The sequence below is a fragment of the Apus apus genome, chromosome 3 (assembly GCF_020740795.1).
Source record: "Apus apus isolate bApuApu2 chromosome 3, bApuApu2.pri.cur, whole genome shotgun sequence".
Lineage (NCBI taxonomy): Eukaryota > Metazoa > Chordata > Aves > Apodiformes > Apodidae > Apus > Apus apus.
In genome coordinates this window covers 117427676-117442451 of record NC_067284.1, presented here as the reverse complement: position 1 = coordinate 117442451, position 14776 = coordinate 117427676, and the positions used below count along the sequence as shown (strand labels likewise).

The following is a 14776-nucleotide window of genomic DNA, read 5'->3' as shown; positions in this document are numbered from 1 at the left end:
TTTCTCTTTCAGCTTTGTAGAGAATTATTTTTCGTTCTGGCTCTCAAAAATGTAAAGATTTAAAAGTATTTATCAGATTTTCCAAAGCTTCTTGTGATCCTTAATAATGAGCAATATGGCTCCATGGCCTGAAGATAAACTGAGCCAGTTTCATGTCGTTGTTGCAGCTGATTTGCATCAGAGCCTTGAAGCTGATTTTGTACCATCTCCATAAACGTCCTAGCTTCTGCTCAGCAGAGCTGGTCTGTCATTCTCTGGCCTCATTTGCATTTTATTAGTGATATGCTGTAAAAAACAGATGCAATAGAAAATAAAGAAAAGGTTCCTGTATAGAACAGCAAATAAGCCCAATGAAAATCAGTACAAAATGCAACCTTTATTAACATGGACTTTTATTCCACTATCCCTTGAATTTGCTAGAGGGTGACATTGACCTTTTGCTGGAGAAATTTTGTCAGGAAAACCAAGGGCACATCTCTTCATCACTTTCTGCCTCAGTGAATAAACCAACAGCACTGAACGGAACCGGAGCAGCTGCGTGTACAAGTAAGTAGGGAGGATGTTCTAAAGAGGTGACAGAGTTAGGTGCTTGAAACCAGGTCTCTGGGTGCACAGTTAGATCCACCAGTGCAGGGTCCTAGGCTCTTGAAGGCAAAGGTCCCAAGGCAAACACCAACATGTTCAGATTTACACTGAGGGATGCTCTGCTTCATTCCACAGGGTGTGTAGTCTTTGAAACTCTAGGTCTTACTTCTGTGGTAGCAAAATGCTGTTGCACAAGTTCACTTTCAGTTCTCAGGCATTTAAGAGACGTGTATGACCAAAACACCCAAATGCAGAAAAGTCCCTTTGCATATCCCTCATAGATTTTTATAAACTGAAGCTCCTGTTCACAAGCAAAGTACCTTAGGGAGCAGACCAGTCATTCTTTGCCAGACTCTAACATTTTGCATTAGCCTTTGGGCATATATCTAAACAGAACTTTGCCTTTTCCAGGTTATGAGATTGAACGACATCAGATCCGTCCATTCCAGCTGGCAGTGGCCCAGAAGTTGCTGTCTCATATTTGCTCAATTGCTGACTCCAGCACTCAAAATCTTGATTTGGGCTCCTTCGAAAAAATTGATTTCTTGATTTGTGTTCCACCCTCCGAAGTGACTTACCAGCAGACTTTGTTTCATCTCTGGCACTCAGGTGCTCATTAATTAGCTTTAATTTTGATTTGCAGGACACTGATAGATGTGTTTGTATCTGGAAATACTGACATTTGTTCCATTCCCCTAGGTATTTTATTAGAACTTGGATTAGAAAAGGAGCATCTTACAAAGCAGAGGGTGGAACAGTATGTTATGAAAATAGATCCAGAAGCCCAGATTAAATTCAAAGTCTTTTTACAAAACTCTATGCAGAATCCACATACACTCTTTGTCCTAATCCATGACCACGCACACTGGGATCTAATGAGGTAAGAAAACTGTAATTTGTCTTTAGATACATTATTACTGTTTGCATTAGCTCTCAAGATCAGCTTTCTGATTTAGCCCTTCCTTCGTCTTCGTTTGCATCTTTCTGCTAACTCTCTCTTCCCATGCACTGCATAAATATGTTTTCTTTTAAGGTCCTTCATGACTTTTTCTTATCCTGCCTATTCCATTATGCCTCAGTGGAACATTTCAGCTCTCCTTGCTCACCATTCTTATCTTCTTTCAGCCAGAGCTATTGTTTTTTGGCTGGTTGTCTTTAGTTCAAAGGAAAGCTTCCTGTGAAAGTACACAGAGCTCATGATCCACTGCCAGTGGCCTCTGGGCGGTAAGACATGCAAAAACCTCCACAGTGAGTGGACAACTAGTGAGCCAACACTGCTGCTTATTTGTTTGACTGGCTGGAATTTTACCAGTACAATTTTTTTTCCATCCAGAATCACTGATTTGTAAGAGTTGAAAGCTCCTGTGGCAGGAGTAGTACCATGTAGGCTGCTCAGGGGAACAGGGAGGTTCCTGTCCAATGTTTACCAAGCCCCCCAACAGCTCACTTGCCTAACCCACTGCTTCCCTCACAGAGAGCCCTGTTTCCCTGGCTGCCTGCTAGGATTTTGCTTTGTGTCTCCTAAGGCACTGGGGAGCTCAGAGAACATGCCAAATTCCAGAGACATCACCACATTCCCACTTTGGGAGCACAGTAGTGTTTCTGAACCCCAAAATTACAGAAACTTTCTTATGACTGAAATGACAAGGTCTCGTCTTTCACACTGGTTAAGAATGGTGATTCTCACCAAAACTTCATGTTTTGCATGTGAGGGTTTCCTGTTCCTTTCCTCTGTTTCTTAGGAACTTGCATGATCCGTCACACCTTTTCAGACATTTATTCATGGAACATTCTTGAGTGGTAGGGAAGTACCCGTATTGCTGCTTAATTCTGGTATTCCTTCCTCTTACCTAATAAAGATAAGTCAGTGACAAATACCTAAGTGACTATTTGGCACAGCATGATTGATGCCACCTAACTGAAGTCAGTTAAAAGAGGTGCCTAAAACAGGAGCAGGATTGCCTGGGACTGCCACAAAGGGACAGCGGAGACACGGACACCTCTGAGGGCTGACTCAGATCATGGGTGGACACAAGCAGTTCCTGGAGTTCCCCTTCTGCTGGGAGCAGAAGGAGCTTGCACTGGCTAGGCTTGTAACTTAGTCACTGCAGGTAAATGCCAAAAAATAAGTAGCATAAACGTGGGCTGAAATTTTAAACTGGAGCAACAAGCTGACGGTAGGTGTTCCGTGATCCTGACACTTGCCCTAGCGGGAACTGCTCTTCCCTTTCATAACAGCTCTATCACAGGTAGTTTCCCTCTGTTTTTCTCTCATCCTGACTTATTTTCTGTCTTCTTCTACTTGATTTTTGTAGGAAAGAATTAAATTTTTTAAGGGCAGCACTAACAGTTTGGCAAAAGTTACTGCAGGAAGGCCTACATGTGTTGGTAGCTGCCAAAACATCAGCTTCCTTTCATCCTTTATCTCTCACGTTCTGGTGTAAGGGGTTCAGAAGTTGCTATCTGGAGAGCTTTTCAGACTTACAGAAATTTTCAGCTGCAGTATAATAATTTGCATTTCTTTTCCCACCCTTCTATGCAACAGAAGCCTGGCAAAGACTAGAGTCCTGAGGTCCTTGTACGTGTTCAGCTTTGGTGTCAGACCCAGGTTAAAGCTATTCCACTGACACAAACGTCCCCTTGTGCTGATCACTTTGCAGAGGTTTGGGTTTCTGTTTTGCAGTGCTGTGCATAGCCTTTACCCTCAGGCAGAGCTGTCTGCAGGGCTGGTTGACAGACTGTTGAACTGCAGGGAGGTGAAGGAGGCGCCAAACATCGTGACCCTCCACGTGACGTCCTTCCCCTACGCGCTGCAGACACAGCACACCCACATCAGCCCTTACAACGAGATCCACTGGCCTTCCTCCTACAGCAATGTAAGATGGGTGCTCTGAGGTGCCTTTGTGAGCCCCTCATAAGTGATTTTGCATTTATATATTTGGTGAAACTGTGGAGGCCCCGTGATTTTTGTCAACGAGTGAGGTTTTCATGGCATCTTCCCGTTCAGCCTGTGGCAGTTCATTTTCCCCTTGCTTATCCTGTCTTTTCTTGCTTTGTTTATTTACTCCTTTTATATATTCTATAAACTGTAGTAGCCTTGCTAAAAATGTTTGAGCTACATAAATGGAAATGAGCTGAAAATCTGTCTCCAGTGCACTACTGCATGAATCTCTGTACATACATGGACTTTCTCCCTGTGTGTGCATAGTTATTCCATACAGAGCTGTTCTGTCTGTGTATATGTGTATGTGGGGAGAGAGAGAGAAGGAACAAGGAAAAATTTGGTCCAACTTCTGTCCTCTCAAAAATTTAGTTGTGTTTCTTTGTCTCCTTGTTTGAATATGTTTGAATAGATGCACGCTTGCTAGGGAATGTGACTGCCAATTTATCAGATTCCAGTAGTTAATCCGTGGTAAATTAATAAGTAATAGACTTCACCGTTATATTTTTATTGCTTCATTTGCCTTAGGGTGTAGATTTATACCACGAAAACAAGAAATACTTTGGACTGTCAGAATTCATTGAGTCCACCCTCTCTGGACACAGCATTCCACTGCTTCGGTACGACAGCTCTTTCGAAGCCATGGTCATGGCTTTGGGAAAGAGGTATGGCACCCTCCTCTCTTTGCACGGCAGGGGTAGGAGGTGCATTCTAGTCACCTGAGTTACTAGTTAGAAGCCTGATAAGTTTGGTGGGTTTTTTTCCTCACTGTCCCACAAATCAGCTGTGTATGCAAGGACATTCATAGAATCGAATCATAGAATCACTGAGGCTGGAAAACAACTTGAAGAAATTTCACTTCTTACTTTCTCCTTCCATCTTTTTTGTATATTTTGGCCTGTAATCTAATCAGTTTGGGCTACCTCTTTTTATCAACATGCACACTCTAGCTCAGCTTAGAGTGTGTTCTTGTTGTGACCAGTGGCTTCTTCTTTATTATAATGATGTAACATACTCATGTGATTTCAAACCTGTTATTACTTTTGCCTAATATTACCACTTGCTGATTTTATGTATAACGTGTGTGTATACTGCACTCGGACCACAAAGAGAAGCAGACATATCATTGTGGTTTGTACACTTAAATCAATTATAAAAACTGCAGACCATCATCAGAGCATGGAAAGACACCATCAGTTTTCCTAGGTGGTTGTGGAGCAAGTCTGGAGTCACTGCAAAAGAGCAGTGGCACTTTCTGTGCATGTGTGCAGCTGTGGGTGAACCCTGGGACCTCTGAGGAGATGGAGCAGCAAAGCCTTGTGAAATTGGATTGCTAACTGGGAGGCTGAGAACATCCATGTGTAACTTCTGGGTCTTGCTGCAGTGCTGTGGGGCTCTGGTCACAAACACCAGTCACTTTTCTGAGCAAGCCATGTTCCTCTTTTTTCCCTGTGCACCTGGGTTTTGTTTCTGTGAAAACCAGAGCACAGGAGGCCACTGCATGTCCACATGTCTCCCTTCCATAGCCTGGGCATGGAGACTGGATGCCCCTGAGCTTGGGAAGCTGGAGTGCTCACTGGAATGTGCCTACACAGTCAGTCCCTTGGAAACAAGAGCAAGTTCAGGGCTTCTGTGAGAAAACAAGCCCTCTGCCCCTGAAGAATAACCCATAATAAAGAGTACAATTCTCATTGATAAGAGAATATCATTTTGGTTGATGATATTACTGAGCCAGTATTCTGGGGGAACTTTTGTAACAGCAGTAAAGTCTTGGTGACTTAGAGTGATACAACCTGGCTGGACTGCTTGCTGAGTAAATCTTAACTAAGCAATGGAGAGACAACATGGGGTCTGATTGTGGAATTATGCCTTGCAGAGACTGCACAGCTGCAATCTGGTGAGCTTCTGTGGTACAGTAGATATGAAGGATACTTTACGGGAGAAAATCCTGAGCTTACAATATTTTGTGAAAGCTAGCTTTTAAACTTTAACTTTTAACTCTTCATTATTTAATTCACCATTTATTTCAGGTTTCCCAGATTACACAGTGCAGTGATCAGGACTTTTGTCCTCATCCAGCACTACTCTGCAGCTATGATGGCAGTGTGTGGTCTTTCTCAGATGAAGAACTACACCTCAGTGGAAACTCTGGAAATCACCCAAAACCTCATAAACTCATCAAGACAATGTCCTAGTGGCCATGGCCTCATGGTGGTGTTGAGAATTCCATGTACTCCCCTGGCTGCAGTGGCCTATGAGCGACTGAATAATGTGAGGGAAAGACTGGCCCTTGAAGAGAACTTTGAGATAATCTTGGGAAACCCGAACTCTGGAATCACCATAGGGAAGCACTTTGTGGAGCAACTGAAGGTAACGTGCAGAATGACATGTGCTGGGAAGCTGGGTAGGTGGGGAGACTTCCCTGCTGAGAGTCAGGGTTGTGAGCTGCAGTGCAGGTCTTTCTAGGAAAAATAAAAAGCTACCAAAAGGAGCATTCATTTTATCTTTGAGACAGACTGTTTGTGAGTCCTCTGCTGTCCTACCTCTGGTAAATAGTTCAGTGGGGTATTAACTAGTCTGGCTGGAAGTTGGCTTCCAGCAACACCCCTCTCAGACACTTGAACTGCTTTTATCTGCAGGGACCATGAACAACAACTGGGCAATCCAATCAAACAAACAAATACAATTGTCTCAGTTTTAGCAGAGTTTTCTCACAAAATCACCAGGGAGCAACGATTTTGCTCAGTGACCGGCTGAGAGTCACTTTATGCTTGTCACCAGCAGGTGGCACGAAGGCATCAGATCAGCGGTGTTAGTTCAGGGTCCCAGAGCACCCAGCTCAGGAGTGACTCTGGACCAGGTACTTGTTTATGGCTTAATTTCCATCCTTTAGATCTACAGTCTCGGGTCACCTCTGTAACAAAAGCCTGTGATACTGCCTTGCCTGTCACAAAATGACCATCTCCTGATCACCAAAGCAAGGAAGTGTTTACATCTGAGGGGGGTGCAATGTGCAGCGTGCTCGCTGCACTCTGACTCAGCGTGCCTCAGACACGGTCACTGGAGAGCCAGGGCCCAGTGCTGGTCTCGTTCTGCTGTAAATCAAGTGCTGCTCATTCTGAAATACCAGTATTAGTTCTGAATCCCACCCTGGTTCCCCTCTCTGACAGGCAGAATAGTGGTGCATGCAGGAATGTCAGGAGCTGAGTTGTCCTGCTGCAGGTCCTGCGGTGTGCTCCTTACCTGTGCATCAGTCCTCCAGCAAAGAGGACAGACTGCTGTGAGTACAGCAGAACAGTCTGGTGCTGAACAGTGAAACAACAGATCTAGATACCTAAGAACTTCTCCTGAAGTTACCAGGAAAATGGACAGCTTTGGGGGGCAGCAGGAGGCTTCAGGGGGTGGCAGGTGAGGACAGTGGCAGGAGCGTGTAGAACACTTCCAGCTTTCCCCTCTTCCTCTAAGGTGAAACACTCCTGTTCTAGCTCCTTCTCTTCCTTGGCTCAGACATCCGTGTGCCATCTGCCAGAAGGTGCCATCCTCTGTACTCTTCTCCCCTCTAAAGCTCCTACTCAGCTTTACTGTCCATGGTACCACATCTGCCCCACCTGCCTGGCCTCAGTGCTGCGTGGCTGGGGAGCTGAGAGGCTTTTCAGGCTGAACATGCTGCCCCATTCTCCTCAGAGCCCCAGCAGGTAGGTTGCTACCTGTGACACTCTAGGAATGGTGCCACCTGCCTTTGTTGAGACTGGCTCTGCTCTGTGGCTCCCTTGGTGGAGCATCCAGCCCCTGTACAAACGGATTCATATAATGGATGTCAGAAATGGGTATTTCTTACTTGTTTTTTTTTTTAACTTGTGCCACATAGAGAAGTCCCAGAGTGTTTCTTCCCTGACACAGGTCTGGCAGAAAATCGAAGATGCAGATTGGAGACCACAGACCTATTTGGAATTGGAAGGTTTGCCTTGTATATTGATATTTAGTGGTATGGATCCACAAGGGGAGTCTTTGCCACGGTAAGAAAAACCACTGTTTTCTCAGTGGCAGTTTTTTATCCACTGCTTGCCAAATGGTTAAAGACTGACTGTGGAATTACTTGTGGGAGAAGAAAATGGATTTCAGTGTCAAGCTGTCTCTTCCATATGTTTGGGCAGTTTTTATATCCTACATACAAAACCCTCATAATGAACATCTACAGCAAGATAGAAAGAGCTCAGAAAATAGTATGAGAGCTGTTCCAAATTGGGACAGAGGAGATAATAAGAGTAGGGAAAAAAAAAAAAAAGAAGAAAAGAGTATAGCTGCTTTAGACACCTTGGAGTAGTGGAGGCATCTGCATGATGCTGGCATATGTGCCACAGGGTGTGTGGAGAGAGCAGTGCCTTCTGGCCTGGCAGCTGGAAGCCAACCAGTGCCCTGGGGCACTAAATGCTTTTGCACTTACAACCAAATCCCAGTCTGTGTGTTCGGCTTAGAGCCCAAGGGATTGTTCCTTTTCTTATGCTAATGCTACTGCTCAGTGCACTAAAGTATCTGGATTAAGAAAAAGAAAAGTGCTTGCATCCCAGTGGTAAAGGTATTAAGCACAAGAGATGTTCTGTGCTCTCTCTCATCCATAGTTTAAGCAGATGATGAAGAAATTCCCCTTTGGCTGTGCTGCAAAAGGAACACGGAAGCAGATGACAGTGAGTTTTCATACCAGCCCTTCTTATTTCTCTCCAGATCACTGAGATACTGTGACCTGCGTTTAATAAATTCATCTTTGGTCAGAACAACCTTGGAGCAAGAACTTGGCCTGGCAGCATACTTTGTGAGCTCAGAGGTTCACACAGAAAAAGCAGTTGTGAATGATGTGTTGGAAAGTGACCAAGAGAAACTAAGCAGCACTGATAATGAAGATGAAGAAATCGCCACAGAAGGTATTAACTGGTAGTGATGATAAGTGAAGCTGTAAAATGATTGAGTTGTATTAAAAAAAGCAGGATAGGATGGACAGCTCCTTGGTGAGGGTTTCTGGAGTTATCCCTACGGAGTGAGCTCTGCTCCTCAGATTGACTTTAGCTCACAGAACCTGAGTTTTCCCACTCTCCATGCCCAGGCACTGCAGCAGCAGCAGGGTCACCCACTGCAGTCCTGCTGCTGCAGCTGTTGTCCCTGTTTTTTGGATCCCTTCTCCCCTCTCCCTCCCTCCTTCCTTTGCCCTGTGTGTTCTGGCAGCCCCGAAGTGGAGCTGGAGTGGGAATCCCAGTGACACTGCTGGGAGGGCTCCTTGCAGGGACCAGCCACCCCATCCCCTCCCTCACAGCAGGGACAACTCCAGCCCAGCTGTCCCTGCCTGCTGCTGCTGAGCCTCTGCTTCCAGCTGGCCCTGAGGACAGGTCCTCCCCAGGAAACTGCAGCACAGTTGTGCAAGTCTCTGGTTCCTGAGGTGCTCAATAGTATGGCTGGGAAATCTATCTGAACATCAGAACTTCTGAGGGCTCCTTGGAAAAGTCCATTAATTCAAACTGACAATGTAGAGAGTTGGTGAGTTTATAATTTCTTAAGAGAGTGATTAAGAACCTATAAATGTGTAAACTATCAACAATAATTTACCCAGGAACTGTTTGGGTTCTGTTCTTCCTGATGGGTGCTACCAGTTATCATTAAGTTATTTACATTTCTCTTTATGTTTATTGTGCCTTGTAACTCTGGAAAATAGGGGACTCTTATCCTCATATGTTATTTAAATCTCAAACTGTTTGCCTTCTTTTCCTTTTCTATACTGTGAGGAGGAAGAGGTTATTGTTCCCCTGTTAAGTTCTTATTCACTGATGATAAGGATAGCAGAACAAAACTAATTAATCAAAGTTGTGCTTCTCATTGAGGAATGAAATACCCGAGGTCATACCTACACTGTCTACAATGTAGGCATTTAGGTTGAAATCCACTAAAGTTGTATGTGGTTGGACCAGATGATCCCTGAGCTCCCTTCCAGCCTGGCATTTCATGATCTGAGCCAAATGGCCACCTCAGCTGTCAGGTGTCTTAATTTGTCAGGTTGCTCTCCTAGTCCATGAAGTAGGGTACCCTCCTCCAGAGTCCAAATCAGAGCACCTGAGCTAGACTTCCAGTCCCAGTTTCCTGGGAATATCAAGAATGGTTCAGTCTCTTTTCAGTGGTGCCCTGTGATTTGCCCCAGGTGTTCCTGCTGCAGCAGTGGGTTGGACTCCGTGATCTTCAGAGGTCCCTTCCAACCCCTATGGTTCTATGATTCTATGAGATTCCTGCTGGCAGTGCTCATGTCCCTGTTTATCATGGGAAAACTGTACAGAAACACACATTTTAATCTAGAAGCCAAACGCAGGAATCTCAAGTGAGTATCTTTGCTGGCTCTCCAAATACAGATTTCCATCACCAACGCTGAGCTGTGATCTGCTCATAAAGCTGTAACTTAGGGAGCAGGGGTCATGTCATATCATACTGACAAAATACAGCTTGCTGCCTGCTGGCTTCCCTGACACTGGGTTAGTGGGAAAGTGATACATGGGTGGGAAGAGAAAACATGGCTGAGACAGGCTGAGAAATTACCAGCTTTGTGGATTACTGCTTTGTGAAGCCACTGCAGCTCAGAGGAGTTAGGCTGGACCACGGGCTGACCTGCTGTTGTGGGCTAGGAACAGCTCCTGTCCATGCTGAGAACAGTGTCAGGATGAGGACAAACCCCACACAAACTCTCCTGTGCTTTTCCCTGCTTCACCAATGGAGCTGTGCCTTCTTCCAGGCTTGCTGAATGACATGTTGGTTTTGTTTTCCCCTGCCACCATTCGTGAAACAGGTTCTACTTCAGAAAAGAGAAGTCCTATGAAAAGAGAAAGATCTCATTCCCATGACTCTGCATCTTCATCTCTCTCTTCAAAAGCTTCCAGTAAGACCTTAAGATCAACTCTATTAACTTGCATTTAGGGCATAAAAGACACCTTTTATTCAGCTTATTAGATCAATAACAAAAAGTACAAAACTGCCACTTTCAGAAAGTCAGCAGTCAGCTGTGGGTACATCTGCATGACGTGTCCAAGGCCAACAGCCATGAGTTCAGGCATGTGCTCTGAGCTGACCAGCAGCTGCCTGCATTCTGTGGCACCAGAGACCTGGGGGCCAGGTTTTACTGGGTCAGAGGAAGTGCTGCAGGGACACAGACCTGAGTGTCAGAGCAGATCTGGCTGCCAGCACTGCTTCTGAATGTCAGGCTGGGCAGACACTCCTGTAGTCTGATGGGGTAACAGCCTGTGACTGCTTATTTTCCTAAACCTCTTTTAAATTATGGTTTTGGCAATTTTGCGTTTGTTCTGAGCGATGAACACCTCAAGTAAGGATGGATGAGGGAAGCAGAGGACAGGACAATTACTGGCATCTTTCCCACACACTTCAATACTTAAAAAGCCACTTTCTGTGTTGAGATGAATGCTCCAAGCTATGGCCCATTGTGGCTTCCTTTAGGAGAAAGGTGAAAGCAAGAACAGGAGAGGAATTGCAGTGTTTGGTGGGTACTCTGTCTAAAGGATTTGGTTTGGTTTTGTTAACTATGGCATTGAGTAGCTGAGATAGTTGCACTGTTTGAAATACACATTTTCTCTCAGTTACAGCATTCTGCAGTGAGTCATCTCCTCTGGTAACAGCAGCAGGAGACACGGCCAAATCCCCCCACCAAGCTCTGAGCAACAGCACTGAGGAAACTACAAATAACTGCGAAAGGCAGAAGCAGAAGGTAGACAAGGGGGCACAAACAACCATCAGCAAACACTTGCCACCGGTAACTGAACAGCTGGATACGAAGCAAAACATAAGAAGTGCCCAAATTTCCATCGCCTCATCATCCTCTCCCCCTTTCTCCTCCTCTTCTTCCTCCTCTGCACCTCCTCATAACTCCTTCATCCTACAGAGCTCTCAGTGCTCCATGGCCAAAGCATCAAAGCAGCCTCCCATAATTTTCCTGCCCAAGCTGGTTTATGACATTATTACTTCCACGGACAGCAGTGGGCTTCCCAAATCCTCCTCCCTCTTGCCTTACCACTCTGTCATGTGGGCAAGTTCCTTCCGTCCCCTGATGAGCAAGATGATGACCTGCACGGAGCAGTCCCTCTACTACCGCCAGTGGACGGTGCCCAAGCCCATCCACATGGACTACACCAACAGAAGTGAGGGCAGGATGGACACCTTCCACCCCAGGAGGCTGCTGCTGAGTGGGCCACCACAGGTGGGTAGCAAGGACAAGGTATTAACATTGATTTGTTTTGTTTATTTTTATCATCATCTTCAGAAAAAAAAAATAAATAATAGATTCATTATTGTTATTCATACCTGAGGGCTTTTTGTTTGCTTTTTGTTAAAGTTTCTGATATTTCCTAATTCCTTGGAATAAAATAATCTTCCTTCCATTACTGCCAGGCTGAGTTCAAAGACAGAGAAGCTGCAGCAATGTTCATTTTCTGTCAGTCTCTTTTACAAAGTTTAGCAAGATCGTTTGCTCAAAGGGCAGATTTCATGTAGAATTTCAGTTTGGTGAAGTTGAGTATGCCTTTGTATTTAAATAAAGATCCAAGGTCTTCACAAACTCACTCTTTTATGATCAAGCTGAAGGCAGCTGGGAGTTTGTAACTGTCATTTCCTCTGTTTCTTCCACACAGCAGAGAGAAAGAGAAGCTGCTGCCCATCATAGATGCACGAGGGCCAGTTCAGCTCCAGCAGAGCCTTGTTTACAAGATGAGCAGCTGACCCCAGGGTTGTGAAATTATTTTGAAAAGACGTATGGAAAGGGCATAGCTCTAAAAAAGTTTCTTCTCTTTTAAATCCTCTCAAAATGCTTGGCACTGAGCAAGGCACCTCCTGGGTCAGTGTGTATGCCACAGGCTAAAGGCACAGTCGTGCCTCTCACGTTCTGCTGAAGTAGGAGGCAAGAAGACAGGAGGAGACCCCGTGCCTGCTGGGAGCAGGGCTGGCCTGTCCACCTCAGAAGCCAAAACGGGTAAATCCAGACTAAGGCAGAGCCCCATGTTTCCAGTCACTGCAGCATCAACCCAAAGAATTAATCTTGAGAGATTTCCCTCCCTGAGCTGCTCTCCTGAGCCCATCCATGGCAAACCTCTGGCTGGCTGCTGAACGCCTGCAGCCCCTGGGCACCCACGCTGCTGCTGCAGCAGAGTAGGCAGAGAATAAATGGGCTTTTTGTATTGAGACTGCCTGCAAATGCTCCTGTAATTCACAAAGGGTTCCAGAAAGTACAGCAGTTTTTCACTGCCCATTCCTTTGATCTGAATCGTCCCTGTTTGCCAAAGACTGAGGTGTTTTGTGATAAAGAAACTGAATTTCGTACTCGGCTGCAGCACAGAAATGAATACCTCCTGGAAGAGAGATGCTTTTCAGTTCCATCTGAAAGTAAAAACTGGGCTGTGATAATTTTTGTTAGAAATATTTTATGCATGCACATCGAACTCCACAAATACACTATTCCCAAAGCCACCCTAAATACCTAGATTAGCCAATAAGTCAATGTTTATTTGGCATTCATTTGGTTATGGGTCACAAATGTAAATCTGTGATTCTCAGAAGAGTAATACAGAGACTTCTGAGACCACAGTGCACATCTGTGAGAAGGTTCTGATGCTTCACAAACTTGGTACTTGCCATTTAACTGGTTTTAATTGAACAGGCAGCTGATTCATTCATCAGCTCCACTGCAGGGTATGGTATTCACCACTTTTCACTATCAAACCTTTTTTCCCCCCCCAAGTATTCAATAGGAGTCCTGTTGACCCTCCAAACAGCAGTGAATTTCAGCCTTGACATCATTTCCTTGCTTGAAACTCCATCTCTTCTCCAGCTGTCTCCACACTGCAGGTTATTTCCTAGTTTTGCATCGAGTCATTCAGTTCCTCAAGGAACTATTCACATGTTTGTTAGTTTTATATTTCTCAGTTCTATCTGAAGAATATACCTGTTTTACACAGAACAATTTCATAGGCATCAAATTAGGAGCATTAGGAAGAGCTGCTCACAAGGGCAGGTAAAGACAGGACAAGAGGTGATGGTTTTAAGCTAGAGAAGGGCAGATTTAGGTTGGACATTACGAAAAAGTTCTTTAATATGAGGGTGGTGGGTCACAGAACAGGTTGCCCAGAGAGGTGGAGGAGGCCCTATCCCTGGAGACATTCAGGGTCAGGCTTGATGGGGCTCTGAGCAACCTGGTCTAGTGTGAGATGTCCCTGCTTGTTGTAGGGGTGTGGGACTAGTTGACCTTTGGAGGTCTCTTCCAACCCAAGACATTCTATGATTCTATGATGATTCTATGATTCTGTCTTCCTAAGTATCAAAATTTAGGGGTATATATTCACTTCAGTATGTGGGAAAGACAGCAGCTTTGCTTCCTTTCCTATTTTAACCTCCCAGAGTACTACAACCTCCTGTAAACCAAACGAAGAGCTGTAAAAGCATGCTGATTGTCTACTGGTTTAAGGTGTAACAACAGTGTTTCTTCTAGGGAATAGTCACAGTAAAATACAAAGAAATTACTCTGCTTTTGGGAAGAAATAATTTTGCTTCCTGAAATAGATTTTACTCACAGATGTGTTAGGCAGTGCTGGGACATGCTGCAGATGGGAAAGGGTCGAGGCAATTCTTCAGTGGTCTTGGAGTCTGAGGAGCTTTTCTGGAACATTCTATGAGCATGTGTGGATTTTAAAAGTTCTTTGCCTATGTAGAAATGATAACATCAAAGGAGAAAATTAGGTCTGTGGGCTTGTAATTAGGCCTGTGGTGTAAAATGCATTTTCCAACCAGGTTCCTGCAGAGAGAACAGAACTCTGGAGCATTTCAGTATTTCATTTATGCCAAGGAATGTAGAAACACAGGGATATGCAAGTGCTGAATATTAATATTTACTTTCAGTGCAGCTGCAGTTTCCAGATATGTGGAAAAGCAACATATTGAAAAATGAAACTTATTTTTCTATCTTCTTATTTGTCTATTTGCAGATAGGGAAAACAGGTGCCTACCTGCAGTTCCTCAGCATTTTGTCCCGAATGCTGATTAGACTGACAGAAGTGGATGTTTATGATGAGGAAGAAATCAACATTAGTAAGTTCTTAATAGAAAAATATTTATTTCTGGAGACTGTAGAAAATGCTTATGTTAAATGAAAAAGCAGCTGTCTGTATATTCTATGCCATGCACCTCTGCAGGGAATTTACATTATTGAAACATTTTAAGAATTTT

General features: G+C 44.5%; 1 protein-coding gene across 2 annotated transcripts in view; it reads left to right on the top strand.

Moving 5' to 3' along the window:
- GREB1 (growth regulating estrogen receptor binding 1) overlaps positions 1-14776 on the top strand; it is a 55260-nt gene that overhangs the window by 22354 nt on the left and 18130 nt on the right. The window contains exons 12-22 of one of the 2 annotated variants that reach the window (XM_051615589.1): positions 421-546; positions 997-1194; positions 1285-1465; positions 3269-3461; positions 4055-4191; positions 5557-5896; positions 7427-7542; positions 8249-8445; positions 10344-10433; positions 11146-11762; positions 14536-14638. In XM_051615589.1, coding sequence (XP_051471549.1) covers positions 421-546; positions 997-1194; positions 1285-1465; positions 3269-3461; positions 4055-4191; positions 5557-5896; positions 7427-7542; positions 8249-8445; positions 10344-10433; positions 11146-11762; positions 14536-14638 — 2298 coding nt within the window. Of the gene's footprint in view, positions 1-420; positions 547-996; positions 1195-1284; positions 1466-3268; positions 3462-4054; positions 4192-5556; positions 5897-7426; positions 7543-8248; positions 8446-10343; positions 10434-11145; positions 11763-14535; positions 14639-14776 lie in introns of those variants that run through there. The other variant, XM_051615588.1, reaches the window with a different exon arrangement.